We start from the raw sequence: 19942 nt of genomic DNA, 5'->3' as shown, positions 1-19942 counted from the left end.
CACACTCTTACCTGGGCACGGCTCCAGGTTGCACGACTGGATGTCCACGTCGCTGCCCTGGCACAGGCGGCCACCGTACTGTGGCGGGGGGTCGAAGCACGACCGGGAGCGCTGGTGAAACCCTCCGCCACAGGAAGTAGTGCAGCGGGACCAGCTGCCCCAACCCGTCCACTGACCGTCCACTGCCGAGAAGAAACATGGGTTAGCGGCCGCTCCATGTCAGTTCAGGTCAATGTTTCACGTGTACCAAGATGAAAAGCTTTTGTTGTGCGCTAACCAGTCAGTGGAAAGACAATAAATCATTACAATCGAGTCGTCTACAGTGTATTCCCTCTTTCCCCACATTCCATCTCCCTCTCCCACCATCCCTCCCAGTCTAGCCCCCTTGCTGCCCCTCAGCTTAAGGGAATGATAAGGGAATAACATTTGGTGCAAGGTAAAGCCAGCAAAGTCCCACGAAAGACAGTCCGAGGGTCACCAATGAGGTAGATAGTAGTTCAGCACTGCTCTCTAGTTAGTGGTAGGATGGTTCAGTTGCCTGATAACAGCTGGGAAGAAACTGTCCCTGAATCTGGAGGTGTGCGTTTTCACACTTCTATACATTTTGCCTGATGGGAGAGGGGAGAAGAGGGAGTGGCCAGGGTGCGACTCGCCCTTGATTGTGCTGCTGGCCTTGCCGGGGCAGCGATGGAGTCAATGGAAGGGAGGTTGGTTTGTGTGATGGACTGGGCTGGGCTGGCAGCCAGAGTCTGCTACAGCTGAGCTCAGGCTGAGACTCCGAGCGGCAACAGGCCAGTGTCAAAGCCCTCACCACATCAGGAATTACCCCGTCCAAAGGCAGGAATGTGCCAAGAGGGAACTATATATCATCTTATAGTCCTTAATGTAATCTGCACTTGGAATAACATCAAGTACAAATGTCACGGAGTTAACTGGAGCCACGGGAAACTGCAGATGCGGAACATGGTCGGAGAGCAGGAGAGCTGCGGGAACAACAGAGGGGGAGCAGTGACAGAGGGTCTCAGTGAGCCCCTGTGGGTGAGAGGAGACATTCTCCAAAGTAGGCAGATTCTGGTTTATTTAGATTTAGATTTATTTAGTATAGATTCTAGATTATTTCACTGGGGAGCAGTAATGTAGACACAAGGAAATGTAGATTCTAGGTAGACTCAAAATGTTGGAGTAAGTTTGATATATATATATATTGATATTCTATTTACCTCTCTGGCAGAATCTCTCCTTTGGAAATTACACGAGAGAACTACAGGAAGGATGCCATTAAGCAGGAAAGATTGTTGAGAAGATTTACAAGGATGTTGCTGGGACTTGATGCCCTGAGCTACAGGCAGGCTAGGATCTTATTCCTTGGAGCACAAGAGACTGAGGGGTGATGTTATGGAGGAGTATAAAATCATGAGGGGAATAGAGAGGATGAATGCTGAGAAAAACTCACATATTGGGGAATCAACAACTGGAGGACATAGGTTTAAGGTGGAAGGGGGAAGAGGTAATCGGAATCAGATGGGCAAAGTTTTCATACAGAGAGGCAGGTGTAATAACATAATTCAAAGGACATTGGGACATTCATAGGAAAGGTTTAGAGTCAAGTCAAGTCAAGTCAAGTTTATTTGTCACATACACATACGAGATGTGCAGTGAAATGAAAGTGGCAATGCTCGCGGACTTTTGTGCAAAAGACAAACAACAAAACAACAAAACAAATTATAAACACAATCATAACACACATATTCTTTTACATAATAAATAATAGAAGGAAAAACGTTCTGTAGAGTTAGTCCCTGGTGAGATAGGCGTTTACAGTCCGAATTGCCTCTGGGAAGAAACTCCTTCTCAACCTCTCCGTTCTCACTGCATGGCAACGGAGGCGTTTGCCTGACCGTAGCGGCTGGAACAGTCCGTTGCAGGGGTGGAAGAGGTCTCTCATGAGGGATAGGGAACAAGCGTTGTACTTGCGTATGGCTTGATTGTAGTCATTTAGATTATTATTTTATTTAATTGGATAGCGCACTAACAAAAGCTTTTTGTTGTATCTCGGTACACCTGACAACAAACCAGATGCCCACAGTGATGTAGTTGGAGTACTGGGCAGTAGATGGCACTGTGCAGGGAGCTTTTGAGCTCAACCTCCATCACCAACTTGTGCAGGGAGATGGTCACCAGCTGATGGCGTGCCCTTGCCATGAGATTATTCCGGTCACGTGAATAATTCTCTAACCAAAGGGCCATCAGAACCAGTGTTGGCTTCAGATCCTTACCTTGGCACGGAGTTGAGTCGCAGTGCCTGGACTCGACATCTGCACCATGGCAGGCTCTCCCTCCGTGGGCAGGCAAGGGATTGTTACACAGACGGATTCGCTCTACCACACCTCCGCCGCAGGTTGCGCTGCAAGGTCCCCACTCCACCCATGCAGAGAACCCTCCATGCACTGGAACGAGAGAAGGTCACTGATTAGAACCATCGGAGGTCAGTTTAGTTTATTGCCATGTGTACCGAGGTACAGTGAAACGCTTTTTGTTGCGAGCTAACCAGTCAGCAGAAGGACAACACATGATTACAATCGATCCATTTACAGTGAATAGATACATGATAAGGGAATAACATTTAGCACAAGGTAGAGCCAGCAAAGTCCAATCAAGGATAGTCCGAGGGTCATCAAAGATGATCACCAATGGGAGAAGAGTGCACACTTTACCAGCAAACTCTTCTGACAGGGTTATAGACAGGCTTATAGATGCAGCGTGGAAACAGGCCCTTCGGCCCACCCATTCTGTGCCAACCAGCAATCCCTGTACACTAGCACTATCCTACATACACTAGGGACAATTTACAATTTTTACCGAAGCCAATTAACCTACAAACCTGTAGGTATTTGGAATGTGGGAGGAAACCGGAGCACGTGGAGAAACCACCATGGTCACAGGGAGAACGTGCAAACTCCACACAGACAGGATCTAATCCGGGTCTCTGGTGCTGTAAGGCAGCAACTCTACCGATGCGCCACCGTGCCATCCCTAATGTATCAAACAATCCTGATGTTTGAAATAACTCAATACTCCTAACAAACCTTGCCATTAGAGTCAAAGTGCTGTACAGCATGATATCAGGCCATTCGGCCCATCTATCCATGTTCTCCAGAGTTGTTAGCTGACTTGCTGTTACTCCAACAATTTTTGTCCTTCAGGGCAAGTAGGAATTTCCTTGCTCCATTGCCAGTACATTTGACAATTAAACACTCGTGTCTCTGCCTCGTCCCTACCTTGCACAGTGACAGCTATCCTCACAAAGGCATTGCCCAGGAGATTCCGCGCCACACACTCATATTCTCCTGCGTCCTGCACGCTAATGGACAGGATCTGCAGCGTGGAATTGGCCAGCACCGCCAGGCGCCCGTTCTCTCTGACCGGCTGTGCATTGTGGGTCCACTCCACCACAGGCGGTGGCTCTCCCCCCGCCTGACAGTGCAACTGGACTCTGTCCCCGACCTCTGCCACTGTATCTGAGGGTTTCAAGGTGAAGACAGGGGCACCTGCAGAAAGAGAAGGCATTTTGAGTCAAGCTGCCCAGGCTCAGATGACATATGGGGCATGGGCAGAGACATATTCCCCTCTGATACCTGAGCATCATTCCCACCACCCCACCCCCCACCGATCTAATGGAGCCCATTGCCAGTGACTTACTCTGTAACATCAGCGTAACTTTCCGTTCAACAACCCCAGCTTCGTTCTTCGCCACACAGTTGTAAGCTCCTGCGTCTTCATTCTGTCCGAAAGACAAAGTCATAGGGTCATAGCACTGAATTAGGCCCTTCGGCCCTTCTTGCCCATGTTGGCCAAGTTGGCATATTGGACTCGCCCCATTACCTGCATTTGGCCCAGAGCCTTCTCAACGCTTCCTATCCATATATCTGTCCAAATGTCGTAATTGTACCTGTTCCTATAGCTTCCTCTGGCAGCTCATTCCAGATATGGACTAACCCTCCGAGTGAAATGGTTGCCTCTGGAATCTCTCCCATCTGACCTCAAGCCTATGACCTCTAGTTTTAGAATCCGCTCCCCTGGGATAAAGAGCGTTCACTTGCTCACGAGGCAGATCATTGAGAGAAAATATAGATATCCAACCGTAGAAATGGCTTGACCGGTGAGAAGGGTGTGAGTGTGGTGGGGAGCACTTTGCTTGCCCCTCTTGACATGAGCCTGCCCCTCCGGACATACTGGAGCAGATGTGAGGTGTACACTAGAGGTGGCCATCCCAATGTGTCCGGTCCTCGATGTAGCCTGAGCTGCCTCACAGCACACTCACCAAAACAGCACATCATGGGAATAAAGCTCCACCATTAGCAAACAGCTGACACCAAGACCTTTCACCTTACTTTGGGAATGTGTGATCATGGTGTGAGCAAGTCTGTTTGGGAAACGTATAGTAAAACCATCGAACATGGATCGCTGACATCAATCTGAAGAAGGGTCACCGCCCTGCACGATTCAACCTGTTCGCTCTTCAGCCAAATCAAACGCATGGCCATTGAGACAGGTGGACATTTGTAAGAGAGCGTTTACTTCAGGGGTGCAGTCCCTCTGTGCTCTAATCTTTGTCGGGTGACGTGGTTGAAAAATGTCCGAGTTCAGCCTTACCTCTTGGTTCAGCGGCAGGGCTGGAAAGGTAGGAGCACACGCAAAGTCTGCAGCCTCAGTCAGGAAGGAGGTGAATGGAGAGCACAGGATGGCAGAGCAACAAGAGCAGGCCAGCGCGGAGAAACGGAGTGCTTCAGGAGAAATTAGAGGAAGAAAGAAGAGAGAAAAGAATAAGACAGGACAACGAGGAGTAGAAAGATTTTCAAGCTTGCTTCACGAACGGTTGGCTCGGGAACCTGACTCACCACTGTCCTGTAAATCGCCAGTGACCCGTTGTTCATCTGTCGAATGCGGTTACTGACGGTCAGCGGACTGCCATCTTTATTCCAGTTTATCGACGGCACTGGATCCCCACGTGCGTCGCAGCTCAGGATGACGTTCCCTCCCAGAGGCTCCATCTGGTACGCACTGACCTCTCCCCAGAGAACGGGCGCCTCTGGAAAACGGAGCACAAAAATATCACCTCTTACTGTTGGGCTTTCAAAGTCTCTCTTGGCCCCTCTCCGGTGGAAGTTCATTGGCCTGAAAACAATAACTTTGCTGCCCGACCTGCCGTGTGTCTCTAGCATTTCCTGTTTGGAGCTTAGCTTTTGTAACGTATTTGAAGTTTACCCTGGAGAGCAAGGTGGGCCGTCGGAGAGCGAGGGGACTGGCGAGAGTGAGGAGGGCTGTGGGAGGGTGAGGAGGGCCTTCGAGAACCACGTGCGGCAGGCAGTAGATGGGACAGTTCGGTGAACATTTGTAACGTTGTCAGCACCAAAACTTGGCGACACTTGTCTACTGCCCAGGTGAGGTCTACTGTATGATTTTACCAGGTTCTATGCAAAACAAACCATTCACTGTACCTTGGACTGTGGAGGTCTCAATAGGCCCCGAGTAGGGGGTGAACAAGAGGAAAAGGACTGGACTTTGTTGCCTTCCCTTACAGTGGGAACCATTGTGGGGGAATGTTTTTATGTTCTATGTTAAACACTTCTTTAATGTGGTGCCTTACTTTTATTGGTGTGCTGCAAAAGAACATGAATTTCCCTGAAAAGGGATTAATAAAGTATCCATCCATCCATCCATCCATCCATCCATCCATCCATCCATCCATCCACCCATCCATCCACCCACCCATCCATCTACCCACCCATCCACCCATCCACCCATCCATCTATCCATCCATCTATCTTCTCTAATTTATTTTCTTCTTAATTCAATTTCACTGCACCGATAGTTAAGAATGGCCATTCCCAATTGCCCCCAAACTGGGTATCTAGCTGGGCCATTCCAGTTGTCAGTGGACATGAGTCACCTTCCTATGGCTCGGAAGACATGTAGGCTGGATTGCATAACAACAGCCGGTGTCCACCCTCGGGTGACATTAGTGAACTGGATGTGCTACTACAATAGTTTGGGATTTAACATTGTCATATTTTTATTTCAGATCATTTAATTTTGCCAGGATTTAGTTTTCCCATCTGAATAGATTTAAACCAGTATCTCCACAGTACCACTGCAGTACACAATGCTGCAGTTTAAATTATTATTTTTTTTTTAATGTCAAAAGAGGGATTAAGAGAGATTTAAGATGGACCTCCAGGGCAACTTTTACACTCAGAGAGTAGTCTGGATCTGGAATGAACTGACAGAGGAAGCAACAGAAGCGGATACAATCACGACTCACAAAGGCCTTTTGGACACACATATGGATAGGTAGGGTTTAGAGGGATATGGGTCAAATACAAGAAAATGGGACCAGCCCATTATGGTCGGCATGGATAAGGTGGGCAGAAGGGCCTGTTTCTGTGCTACGCAGTTCTATCAGTCTTTTGCAGCTTCAACATCACATTTGGTATGGGAGAACACTGATTACCTTTGCCCTAATGCAGTACCAAGTTATGTCAGAGTGAGGGTTTGGTTTTGCACTGATTTACAAATGTTACCAAAGCCAATTAACCTACAAACCTGTACGTCTTTGGAATGTGGGAGGAAACCGGACCACCCAAGGAAAACCCATGCGGTCACGGGGAGAACGTACAAAAAACTCCAGACAGACAACACTCGGAGTCAGGATCGAACCCGCGTCTCTGACGTTGTAAGGCAGCAACTCTACTGCTGCGCCGTGTTGCACTGATCAGCTACAGACGAGCTGCTCCCAGACTCCACCTTTGAGCATCTCATTGCCGGTTCATTGATCAACAGCATCTATCTTTACCCCACATTTGGAACATAAATATTGTCTCCAAATCATGCCACTGTTAAATTAACGGGAAGTTGTCATAGTTCCTCGCAACCAAGGGAAACAAATGGAAAAGCCACATGACAGACATGAGCAAGTTATAGGCTTACCTTTCACATAGACAAATCCAATCGCTCTGATCACCCCCACAATGTTTTCTGCCGTGCATACGTACGTTCCCGAATCTTCTTTGGAAACCCTTTTGATCAGTAGTTCACTCAGGCCTTCAGTCTGGGAAGATCTCACTGCAAGACAAGATAGAGTCAGGCAGGAGTGGTACTCTGGTATGCATTTCAGTCCTGCGCTCCTGATCTTTGTTCACCCGACATGGAGGGAAGGGGGTTGGTTATGATGGGGGAGGGGGGAGGAATTTGCCAGTCAGTTTTCTCCTGACCCTGGTCAAGACGGCCATTCATGCCCAAGGTGGCGGGTTCTACCCAAGTCAATTGCCTGCCCTTCGTCCACTTACGTTGGTGCTCGTGTGTCTCTGGAGCGGGAGTACGTGGCGTTCACGGGATGGTTGGAGGCCTTCATAGAATAATGGGGGCTTGAGTGTGATGTGAATATGGCTGACAATGTTATAATCTGATGGTTGTTGTTGGCAAACTGTGCAAACAGGACAAATGAACTGGATTTTATCTTGCACTAAATGTTATTCCCTTTGTCATGTGTCTGTGGGTGGTTTGATTGTAATTTTAGTTTTTTTGTTTAGCTTAGTTTAGTTTAGAGATACATTGTGGAAACAGGTCCTTCGGCTCACACTGCCCAGCGATCATCGCACACTGACACTATCCTACAGGCATTAGGGACAATTTACACTTATACCATGTCAATTAACCTACAAACCTGAACATCTTTGGTGTGTGGGAGAAGAACGGAGCTCCCGGAGAAAACCCACATGGACCCGGGTCTCTGGCGCTGTAAGGCAGCAACTCTACTGCTGTGCCACCCATGAATACTCATGAATAGTCTTCCCGCTGACTGGTTAGCACACAACAAAAGCTTTTCAGTGTCTCTCGATACACAATACAACAAACTAAACTAAACTAGCAGTTTTGATTAATGTATTACTGTGTAAATTGTGAATATGTAATTAAATCTCTTTGTTCAGGAAAAGATAGTGCTCTGGCTAACAGCTAGAGAATAAATGAACATGTGGGAAATAAGATGCTGTCTACTTCAACTGATAATGCAAACTACACAAATAGATTAAATCTGAATATTCTGCACCTGTTATTCCCTGACTAATGGAACGTCAGTTCCAGATATCCTGGTCTTTTCCTGAAGAGCATCTGATGTCTATGTGAGCAGAGATGATCAAAGATGTCATTGAGTCTTTCAGCACAGACACAGACTCTTTGGCCCAACTGGTCCATGTTGATCACGATGCCCTTATTAAGCCAGTTCCATTTGCCTGTTTTTGGCCCTAATCCCACTAGACCTTGTCCACATGACAATAGACAATACGTGCAGGAGTAGGCCATTCGGCCCTTCGAGCCAGCACCACCATTCAATGTGATCATAGCTGATCATCCCCAATTAGTACCCGGTTCCTGCTTTCTCCCCATATCCCCTGACTCCACTATTTTTAAAAGCCCTATCTAGCTCTCTCTTGAAAGTATCCAGAGAACTGGCCTCCATCGCCTTCTGAGGCAGAGAATTCCACAGACTCACAAATCTCTGTGTAAAAAAGTGTTTCCTCGTCTCCGTACTAAAATGGCTTACCCCTTATTCTTAAACTGTGGCCCCTAGTTCTGGACTCCCCCAACATTGGGAACATTTTTCCTGCCTCTAGCATGTCCAAACCGTTAATAATCTTATATGTTTCAATAAGATCCCCTCTCATCCTAAATTCCAGAGTGTACAAGTATGTCACAAAAAGTACTTGAGGCAGGTACAATAACAACATTTAAAGTACATTTGGACAGGTACATGGATTGGAGAGGTTGAGAGGGATAGGGACCAATAGCTTGCAAAAGCTCGCTAGTTTAGACGGGGCATCTTAATTGCATGGATGAGTTTGTCCCAAGGACCTGTTTCCGCGCTGTAGTATTCCATAAAAGGAGGAGGCCAAGCAACAAAACAGAGGGTTATAAATATATTATGAACCATTGCACTTGCATGAAGATGACACTCTTGTTCAACAGGGAATGGTATTAGAATGCACCAGCTTCCTCCCCTGCGTACCTGCGATGGGCTTGTTATTGAATGTCCAGCTGATGGAGGGGGTGGGCAGTCCCTTTGCTGCACACGTCAGCAGCAGCCTTTCACCCTTGTGGAGGGACACGTCAGCAGGGAGCTCCGTGAATGCAGGCTGAACGCTCACCGACAGGTGAATGCGATGGCTGTCCTTGCCTACAGGGTTGACTGCTGTACACGTGTAGACGCCGGCATCCTCTGGCTGCAGAAGGGTGGAAACAATGTAGGTCAGAGATTTCATCTCCCTCTGTGTGGTTACAGGACTTCCCTGAAGAAAACTCAAACCGACGTCCCCATCAAAGTGGCAGCCAATATGGCAGCCAATACCATCAAGATCCCACACCACCCTGGCCACGCTCTCATCTCACTGCTACAAAAGCTACAGCAGCTTGAAAACCATGACCACCAGGTTCAGGAACAGCTTTGTTCCAGCAACTATCAGGCTCTTGAACTCGACAAACACTAACCTCAGTAACGATGATCTCCTATGGTCTGTGTTTTGATTGCACAACAGACTTTGGTATTGCACTATTATGCCTGCTTAGTATTGGGTTTATTAAGTGTTATTTGTTATTATATGTTTATCTGTGCGTGATTACACTCACGTACTAGTTAAGATGCAATAAGAAATTTATTGTTCAGCTGCTGGAACATATGACAATTAAACACTCTCGATGTGATTGAATAGCATGTAGCTTTTCATGTTCCACTCAGTACACGTGCCAATAATAAATCTAAACCAATACCTCATGATGAATATATTTATTAGATTTCAGAAGCCCACCATGTGTTGGAGGGTTGCCCATAAAACAGTGCTACAGTGCCAACCTTCAGGAGAGACTGGACCTTTGAATTGAGACTAGCCTGGCAGGAGGACAAGTGTGCGCTTGTGGTCATGTTACTGACACGGGTACAACTTGGTGTTGCGATGCTACCTACCGTTGTATTTTCCACTATCAGTTCGCCAGACTGCAGTGCTGTGAACCTCCCCGGGGCATCAGGCACGGTGACACCATCCTTTTCCCAATACACCGCAGGCACGGGCAATCCCTGGACAGCACAGGGCAGGAGGACCTGCGAATCCTCCAGCACCGAAAACTCTGACTGGCCAAGCAAGATCAACGGTGGAACTGGGTCAAAAGAGAGCACAAGGAAATGTGGCCTGATGGAGCCAGGATTGGGCGCACACCTTCCCTCCCACACATCCCACCCATCTACTCGGAACTTCCAACAGATTCCATTTCAGATTTATGGATAGGAATGGTTTCGAGAGATATGGCCCAAACGCGAGCAGGTGGGGTTGGTGTAGATGGGGCATCTTGGTGGGCATAGGCAAAGTGCCGAACGCATCACCGGTTCCTCACTCCCCTCCATTGAATCTGTCCAAAGCAAGCAATGTCTGCGTAGGGCGCTCAGCATCGCCAAGGACTGCTCTCACCCCAGCCACAGACTGTTTACCCTCCTCCCATCCAGGAGGCGCTACAGGTCTCTCCGTTGCCGGACCAGCAGGTTCAGGAACAGCTTCTTCCCTATGGCTGTTACTGCACCTTGTTGATTGCCAGTCCCCCTCCCCGGACATTCCTTCCCCCAGAACAATTGCACTACTACTAATGTATGTACATATATATATTTATTTATCATTATTCTATGTTCGCTATTCTGGGTGAGATGCTAACTGCATTTCATTGTCTCTGTACTGTACACTGCACAATGACAATAAAGATTGAATCTGAATCTGAATCTGGACTGAAGGGCCTGTTTCCCTGTAGTATGATTCATATTGGTTATTGAGCCACCTGCCCTGTGGTTCCTTGCTTCATGACTATCTCTAAAAACTGTAGGGGCACCTCTATGACATCTAACCTGGCAGAGAGAGAGCTTCCTCATGCAATGTAGGATACCAGCTGTGTAGCAGGAGTTGGTGGAATGGTTGGATTCGAGGAGGGGGGTCCCAGTAATAACGAGCATTACATGAGGTGGTGTCATTGACATTCACATTAAGGATGCATGCACGCCAAGCAAAGCTGGCAATGTTAAATTGCCAATTAACACCCCTGACCCAAATGCTACCAAGACGTGGAAGACAATGAGCCCTCACCCTGCACCACCAGAGTCCTGTCCACACTGACCACCCCGACTTTGTTGCGGGCAATGCAGGTGTACCATCCCGCGTCAGCAAGCTGGACCTGTGGGATGTGCAGCGTTCCGTTGGCAAACATCTGCATGTATCTCTGGTCACTAAGCGGGCGGCCATCTTTCACCCAGGTTACCTTCGGATTAGGCCGGCCTGCCACCTCACAAGGCAACGTGGTGGAATGGTGAATGGTGGCCTTATATTCCCTGCTGTCAGCTTTGATCTCTGGCGGCACTGAATGAAAGAGAGAATTTAAATTAATTATGACACAATTTGTTGATAAGTGCTAGGAGCAGAAATAGTCCATTCAGCCCATCGTCTATCTGCCATTCAATCATGGCTGATCTATCTTTCCCTCTCAACCCCTTTCTCCTGCCTTCTCCCCAATGCCTCAGACACCTGAACTAATCAAGAATCTATCAATCTCTGCCTTAAAAATATCCATCAACTTGGCCTCCACAGCCTTCTGTGGCAAAGTAATTCCACAGATTCACCAACCTCTGACTAAAGAAATATCTCCTCATTTCCTTCCTAAAGGTGCATCATTTTATTCTGTGGCTATGGTCTCTGGTCCTCGACCCTCCCACTAGTGGTAACATCCTCTCCACGTCCACTCTATCCAGGCCTTTCACTATTCGGTAAGTTTCAATGAGGTCCCCCCTCATTTGCAACTTATTTATGCACCAAATCAACCAAACCATGTCAAATGTACAACTCCATGCTCTCCGGGAAGAGAGGTCAGCATGTATCTGCCACTGGAATGTGAGGTCAATGTGTCTGATCCCCGGTAATCTGGCCAGGGCTGTCTGTGGCAGGGAATTCCATAAATTCACAACTCTCTGGGTGAAAATGTTTTTTCTCACCTCATTCTTAAATGACCTCCCCTTCATTCTAAGATTGTGACCCCTGGTTCTGGACTCGCCCAACATTGGGAACATTTTTCCTGCATCTAGCTTGTCCAGTCCTTTTATAATTTTATATGTTTCTATAAGATGTTCCCCTCATCCTTCTAAACTCCAGTGAATACAAGCCTAGTCTTTTCAATCTTTCCTCCTATGACAGTCCTGTCATCTTCAGTTCTTAAACCCAAGCGTATAGTGCCCTTTATGGTCCTCTCTCTTGCCCGTACCTTGTACCACCAGTTTGGTTTTGCCCAGAGCTGTGCCTGCTGCATTTTGGGCAATGCACATGTAATGCCCAGAATCCTCTTCTGTAGCTCTCACGATCTCCAACGCTCCATTAGCCAACATAAAATATCCTGAAACAGATAATAGTCATCATTTAATCAACGCACGGCGTGAGACACAGAACTGTGTAGCTCGGCCTGGGAATAATTAGTTTATTGTCATGTGTACCGAGGTACAGTGAAAAGCTTTTTGTTGGGTGCTATCCAGTCAGCAGAAAGTCTGTATCACGATTAAAATCGAGCCGTCTACAGTGTACAGATACAGGATAAAGCGAATAAGATTTAGTGCATGATAAAGTCCAGTAAAGTCCGATTGAAGATAGCTGAGAGTCTCCAATGAGGTAGATAGTAGTTCAGGATCAGTGGCGGACTGGGTCTAAAAATATTGGTTGCCAGGAGACAAAGGGGGCCCACTTCATCAGGGGCCCACTTGATATAGGGGGCCCACTTCATCAGGGGCCCACTTGATATAGGGGGCCCACTTCATCAGGGGCCCACTTGATATAGAGGGCCTACTTCATCAGGGGCCCACTTGCCATCGGGCAAGCTGACACCCTGGCCAGTCCGCCACTGTTCAGGATCACTCTCTAGTTGGCGATAGGATGGTTCAGTTGGCTGATAACAGCGGGGAAGAAGCTGTCCCTGGAGTTTAATGCCCGCTACCTCTACCCAGGCTAACACAATATTATTGGCTGATGGGAGTGCTGACATGAATGGAGACACAAAAGACTGCAGATGCTGCATTCTCGAGCAAAATGCAAAGTCCTGGAGGGACTCAGCGGGTCAGGCAGCGTCTGGGAAGGGAATGAATAGTTGATGTTTCAGGTTGGAAACCGTACCTCAGATGAAGGATGCTTAAGAAAGATCCCAACATGAAATGTCATCTGTTTGTGCCCTCCATTGATGCTGCCTGACCTGCTGAGTTCCTCCAGCAGTTTTTTGTGTTTTTTGATGTTGACATGGATGTCTAATGACAGGGTCTCTGTTGCAATTCAACAGGGTGAAGTGGCGCATGCATAGAGGATCACTGGTCAGATCTGGTCTAAACTGAAGGGAACAAATGTATTGCTGTGTCAAAAGAATTGAGAGTTGGCATTGCCCATTCTCTCCACGTTACATGAGACAGTGAAGAAAATGGATAGTCCCTTCGTCAAAAAATGAGCCAAAATGAGCCAATCGCACCTTGCATTTGGATTTTACACGTGAACATGGAAACGAGTGGCATTCTGAGACAGAAATATTCTAATCAAAGTACTCTCTAAAAGTGATGAAGCTTTCTGCCTCTCCTTTCCAGACCCCTAGTACTCTGGGTTAAAGAATGCTCCCCCATCTTCTCTCTAATCTCCCCACCAAAGACTATACCCTGTTTAAGAAGGAACTGCAGATGCTGGAAAATCGAAGGTACGCAAAAAAGCTGGAGAAACTCAGCGGGTACAGCAGCATCTATGGAGCAAAGGAAATAGGCAACGTTTCTGGCCAAAACCCTTCTTCAGACTGATGGGGTGTGGGGAGAAGAAAGGAAAAAGGAGGAGGAGCCCGAGGGCTGGGGGATGGGAGGAGACAGCAGGAGGGCTGAGGAAGGGGAGGAGACAGCAGGAACTAACAAAATTGGGAGAATTCAATGTTCATGCCCTCAGGATGCAGACTCCCCAAGCGGAATATGAGGTGCTGTTCCTCCAATTTCTGGTGTTGCTCGCTCTAGCCTTGGAGGAGACCCAGGACAGAGACTATATCCTAGTTTTTTTTTAACCTTTCTGCTGGAGCAGGTTCCCTTCAGGCCGTTGCCTCGGGCTTGGACTGGCACCTTACCTGAGCTTGAGATGGTGACGCCATCCTTCTGCCAGGTGATGCTGGGTCTAGGTGTGCCCGTCCATTCACAGGGCAGGATAATGCCATGATTCACCACAATTTCAAAGGTGGCAGGAGGGGGCTTGATGACTGGTGGTTCTGCAACGGCAGAGAGACAAAATAAATCCTGGTGATAAACTTGTTAAGAAAAGAAGCAGTGATTTTTTATATGGGAGACACAAGAGACTGCAGATGCTAGAATGTGTAGGAAGGAACTGCAGATGCTGGATGCTCACAAAAAGCGGGACAGGCAGCATCTCTGGAGAGAAGGAATCGGTCGAGACCCTTCTTCAGACTAGTCAGGGGGGAAGGGAAAACGAGAGATAACAGACGATGATGTTGAGATGAAAAAAAACAATGCATGATAGATATGCAAAAAAGTAACAATGCTGGAATCTTGAGCGAAATCAACAACAAACTACTGGAGAAATTCAGTGGGCCAAGTGGCATTCGTGGAGGTGAAATGAAGAGATAATGTTTTGGACCTGAAACATCATCTGTTTATCCCCTCCACACATGCTGCCTGGCCCACTGAGTTCCTTCAGCACATTGTTTTTCCTTCAATTTATAAGTACCAGGCCTTTCACAATCTTAGGACATCCTTTGGGGTATGTTGTTTAAAAAGGAACTGCAGATGCTGGAAAACATCGAAGGTACACAAAAATGCTGGAGAAACTCAGCGGGTGCAGCAGCATCTATGGAGCGAAGGAGATAGGCAACGTTTCGGGACGAAACGTTGCCTATCTCCTTCGCTCCATAGATGCTGCTGCACCCGCTGAGTTTCTCCAGCATTTTTGTGTACCTTTGGGGTATGTTCACTGGTGTAAGGAAGGAAATACGACTCTCACTCATGCAGAGTAACATACAGTAAAGAGAGGGGTAACGTTGAAATGAAATGAGCGGGAGGTGACACAGAGGGTGGTGGGTGCCTGGAACGTGCTGCTAGGGGTGGTGGAGGCAGGCATGATAATGGTGTTTAAGAGCGTTTTAGCTGGGCACATGGATATGCAGGGAATGGAGGAATATGGCAAGGGGAGACTAGTATAACTTATGCCCCTGTCCCGCTTAGGAAAACTGAACGGAAACCTCTGGAGACTTTGTGCCCCACCCAAGGTTTCCGTCCGGTTCCCAGAGGTTTTTGTCAGTCTCCTTAACTGCTTCCACTGCCTGCAACCTCCGGCAACCACCTGCAACCTCCGAGAACCGCACGGAAACCTTGGGTGGGGCGCAAAGTCTCCAGAGGTTTCCGTTCAGGTATCCTAAGTGGGGCAGGGGCATAAGCATCATGTTCGGCACAGACATTGTGGGCGGAAGGGCTTGTTCAGTGGTCTAAGTGTCATTTGATATTAATTCCCTATTGCGTGCAAGTATTTCAGCACCGTACAAGGACATGCGGTGCTACGGATGGAAAGCTCGTTGCCCGTTTACCTTGCACAATGAGGGCGACGTGTTTATGTGCTGTCCCCACCACGTTCCGAGCTGTGCACAGGTAGTAGCCGCCATGGCTCAGCTTTGCCAAGGCAATTTCCAGGGCACCTAAAGAAATATAGAAGTTCCAAAACAATTCTGGCAACTATGAACCCCCTGTGAAAATGTGCAAGGCATGTCAGAGGAAGCTGTCGAAGCCCATTCAATTATGACTTACACAAGACATTTGTACAGAAACATGGATAGGACGTGTAGATTGATGATGCATGTGATGCACACAGGCCAGCACCACTAACTCAACCCCTCCATAACACTTATACTAACGCCCCATTCCGGCCCCATTCAGTTCGAACAGCCAGGATGTATTGATAACCTGTGTTTAAGAGGGAACTGCAGATGCTGGAGAATCGAAGGTTACACAAAAAAGCTGGAGAAACTCAGCGGGTGCAGCAGCATCTATGGAGCGAAGGAAATAGTTTAAGAGGGAACTGCAGATGCTGGAGAATCGAAGGTTACGCAAAACTTCTCGGAGGTTGCAGGTGGTTGCCAGAGGTTGTCGGAGGTTGCAGGTGGTTGCCGGAGGTTGTAGGTAGTGGAAGCAGTTAAGGAGACTGACAAAAACCTCTGGGAACCGGACGGAAACCTTGGGTGGGGCACAAAGTCTCCAGAGGTTTCCGTTCAGTTTTCCTAAGTGGGACAGGGGCATAAGTTATACTAGTCTCCCCTTGCCATATTCCTCCATTCCCTGCATATCCATGTGCCCAGCTAAAACGCTCTTAAACACCATTATCATGTCTGAAGAAGGGTTTCGGCCCGAAACGTTGCCTATTTCCTTCGCTCCATAGATGCTGCTGCACCCGCTGAGTTTCTCCAGCTTTTTTGTGTAACCCTGTATTGATAACCTGTTGTCCTAAGTGCTGCTAAGTGCTCATTAAAGATGCGTTTAAATCACACAATGACTTTGGCTCGTGTTTACAGGAAGGGTTTCAATGGCAATGGGCCAATTGCAGGCCAATTGGACGAGCCCGCTATGCCAACTTGGCCGGCATGGACAAGTGGGCTGAAGGGCATTTTTCTGTGCTCTACAGCTCTATGACTATTAAAAGGCACAGACCAGTCCAATTTTATTGACAAACATGGGTAACCGAATGATTTGCATGACTGCTTTTTGCTTGACAAATAAGTGTTGAATAATCAGGCAGTATCTTGGCCAGCTCATGAAGGTCCAAATCCCAGCTGGACTTATTTTCGCATGAATAGATCGATTAACTTGATTAAAAAGCACAACATGGAAACAGGCCCTTCACCTTAGGGTGGGGGTGGGGATGAGTCAGGAGTCCCACAGCCAAGCCCATTGCTGGATCGCACCCAATGTCAACATGTTACCACGTTCAATATCAGGGGTGGCTGGATGATAGGAATCCAGACTGATTTCTCCTTCCAAACCAAGGGGGCAAAGATCTCAGGCCAAACCACCATCTGTTGTTATGGTAACAGATGTTAACAAATTGAGCACGGACCATGGATCCAAAGGAGATGACCAACCCTCTGGTTTAAAGTTAATTAAAGCTCCCTTTGTATAAGGCAGATCACATGGGGACAACATATTACATTTTAGCTTAGTGGAGTTAGTGTAGTAATGCCGCGCGGAAACAGGCCATTCGGCCCACCATGTCCGTACCAACCAGCGATCCCCGCACACTAACGCTATCCTACACACACTAGGGATCATTTATCATTATACCAAGCCAATTAACCTACGTATATATTTGGTGTGTGGGAGGAAACCGGAGATCCTGGAGAAAACCCATGCAGGTCACAGGGAGATCGTATAAACTCCGTACGGACAGCACCCATAGCCAGGATCGAACCCGGGTCACTGGCGCTGTAAGGCAGCACCTCTACCGCTGCGCTAACGTGCCGCGCTAAATCACTCACCAAAATTTAAAAAGGCCTTAACGTGTACCAAATGTACATTGGTATATTTGTCCATTAAAAGCAAGTGAACCGTGCACAGACCTGTGGGCAGGACTTTGTACCCAGGCCCTCGGTTCCCCAGTTGGCCTCCATCCTTCATCCAAGTCACAGAAGGCTTTGGGATTCCAGTGACATGGCACGGTAGCACCACCGGGGACATCGTACTGACCGTGACATCTGGAGAATCATCTGCAATTGATGGGGGGACTGGAGTACAAATATACAGAGATATTACATATAACACCTTTCACATGAGGGGGTTAAGGGTGTCTAATTGTCCAATGCACAAGGAACAGGACAGTGAAATTCTTGCTCGCATCAGTCTTACATGCACAAGCACATTAATGGATTAGGAGGAGATACAACAAAATGCTGGTGTTTGAATCTTGAGTAAAACACAAAGTGCTGGAGGAACTCAGGCAGCTTCTGTGGGGGGACTGGATAGACGATGTTTCGAGTATGAACAAGGGTTCCGACCTGAAATATTGTCTGTCTATTCCCTCCACAGGTGTAGCCTGACCCGCTGAGTTCTTCCAGCATTTTGTGTTTTAATGGATCAGGTATTGGACAAACGTTTCCCCTTTGTAATTGTCACAGATGATTATAGCCTTTTGTACACTTGACAATGGAAGAAACAGTCTGAATTGCCTTAAGACAAGAGCTACAAGCACACGGAGGCATGAGTACAGGAAACTAATGGTTTCAGATAAGATAAATAACTGGATTTGAGGGTAGTAGCTATGAGGAGAGGGTGGACACACTTGGATAGTTTTCTTCAGAACGCTCGAGGTTGAGGAGTGACCTGACAGAGGTACATACAATTATGAGAGACTTACATAAGATAGACAGTCAGATCTTTCTCCCCAAGATGGAAATGCCAAGGTGAGAAGGGCAAAGTTTAAAGAGATGATTCTTTTTACTGAGAGGGTGAAGAGTGCCTGGAACGTGCTGCTAGAAGTGGTGGTGGAGGCAGATACAATATGTTTTTTAGAGACGTTTGGATAGGTACATGGATACACAGGGGATGCAGGAACGTGGATTATGTTCAGGCAGATGGTTTTGGCATCATGTTCGGCACGGACATTGCGCTGTACTGTTTGATGTTCTATGTCCTATTCATGGAGCTGCCCCCAGCTTCACGCCAGCCCAAATCCAACCGTCACCCTGTTACCTGCTCCCCTTTGCTTCCATGTCCTCGACCCTAAGCCGTGTCGATCAGCAAGGAACCTCAACACCCCCTCCCCAGACCCACACCCCCCTCACCAAGACAAGAAAGCCTCACCGTGCACGGTCAGCTGGATGAGCCTGTGGGAATCTCCCACCTCGTTTGTAGCCCTGCACTCATACAACGACGTGTCCTCGGTGGTGACAGAAAGCACCAGCATGGAACCTGATGGCAGCAACCTGGAAGAACACGAGGGCCACAGGAACAACTGTCAACCCACCAGTCAGTAACGGCAGCACTAAACTACAGATGCTGAAACTATATTGGGCTTTTGAGCAAATGTAACAGCACAATTGCCTTTGTGTTATCATTTCTATTGGCAAGATTCAAGAGTGTTTAAGTGTCATATGTACCAACACAGGAACAATTGAATTCTTACTTGCTGCAGCTCAACAGGCCCAAGAATGCAATATAACAGATTATACTTACAGTACATTATTGATAAAAATCAATGGATTATTAACAGTAATACAGGGTGTCTATTATAGTGTAAAACTGAAGCCTGTAGTGCAGGGGTTAGAAGCTTTACCGAATGCGGCCGTAACCTCGAAATCATCCGGCCCGCAGGCTTTCCCCCCCGTAATCATTAGAGCGCACAGCCGAGCTCTGGCTGCACCGCATCCTGCACAGCCGCGCACCTTCTGTGAACACGTTTAAGAAAGATGCTGGAAAAATTGAAGGTAGGCAACAATGCTGGAGAAACTGAGACATGCGAGGGTTGCATGGAGCTGCCACACCCGCGGAGTTTCTCCAGCATTTTTGTCTACCTTCTGTTAACACGTGATTTGATACCTGCCATCCGGGGGGGCGGGATCCATATGTACACATGACAGATGTGGCCCGCCATCCGCTCACAGACATGCATCCCGGCCCCTATGCAGAACAAGGTTGCTGACCTCTGCTGTAGTGCAGCCAATAACACAGTCCATAGTTGTTGAGCTCAGTGTTCAAGAGCCCCATGGTCACTAGGAAGATGTTGTTCTTGAACCTGGTCACGGTTCTCAGGTTCCTGAACCTTTTTTCTGATGGCAACAGTGAGATGAGCATGGCCAGGGTGATACGTGGCTT

General features: G+C 47.7%; 1 protein-coding gene across 1 annotated transcript in view; it reads right to left on the bottom strand.

Annotated features, from left to right (window-relative positions):
- LOC129711986 (hemicentin-1-like) overlaps window positions 1-19942 on the bottom strand; it is a 238407-nt gene that overhangs the window by 32329 nt on the left and 186136 nt on the right. Inside the window, exons 76-89 of the mRNA XM_055660084.1 lie at window positions 18932-19053; window positions 17692-17856; window positions 15673-15780; window positions 14206-14343; window positions 12340-12468; window positions 11175-11444; window positions 10016-10206; window positions 9065-9278; window positions 6988-7122; window positions 4899-5089; window positions 3700-3781; window positions 3279-3548; window positions 2277-2447; window positions 12-182 (exon numbers count right to left, since the gene is read on the bottom strand). Coding sequence (XP_055516059.1) covers window positions 12-182; window positions 2277-2447; window positions 3279-3548; window positions 3700-3781; window positions 4899-5089; window positions 6988-7122; window positions 9065-9278; window positions 10016-10206; window positions 11175-11444; window positions 12340-12468; window positions 14206-14343; window positions 15673-15780; window positions 17692-17856; window positions 18932-19053 — 2357 coding nt within the window. The remainder of the gene's footprint in view (window positions 1-11; window positions 183-2276; window positions 2448-3278; window positions 3549-3699; window positions 3782-4898; window positions 5090-6987; window positions 7123-9064; window positions 9279-10015; window positions 10207-11174; window positions 11445-12339; window positions 12469-14205; window positions 14344-15672; window positions 15781-17691; window positions 17857-18931; window positions 19054-19942) is intronic.

The sequence above is a fragment of the Leucoraja erinacea genome, chromosome 31 (assembly GCF_028641065.1).
Source record: "Leucoraja erinacea ecotype New England chromosome 31, Leri_hhj_1, whole genome shotgun sequence".
In the NCBI taxonomy this organism is placed as follows: domain Eukaryota; kingdom Metazoa; phylum Chordata; class Chondrichthyes; order Rajiformes; family Rajidae; genus Leucoraja; species Leucoraja erinaceus.
The sequence above is the reverse complement of the archived record's forward strand: the minus strand, read 5'-3'. Positions and strand labels throughout refer to the sequence as shown.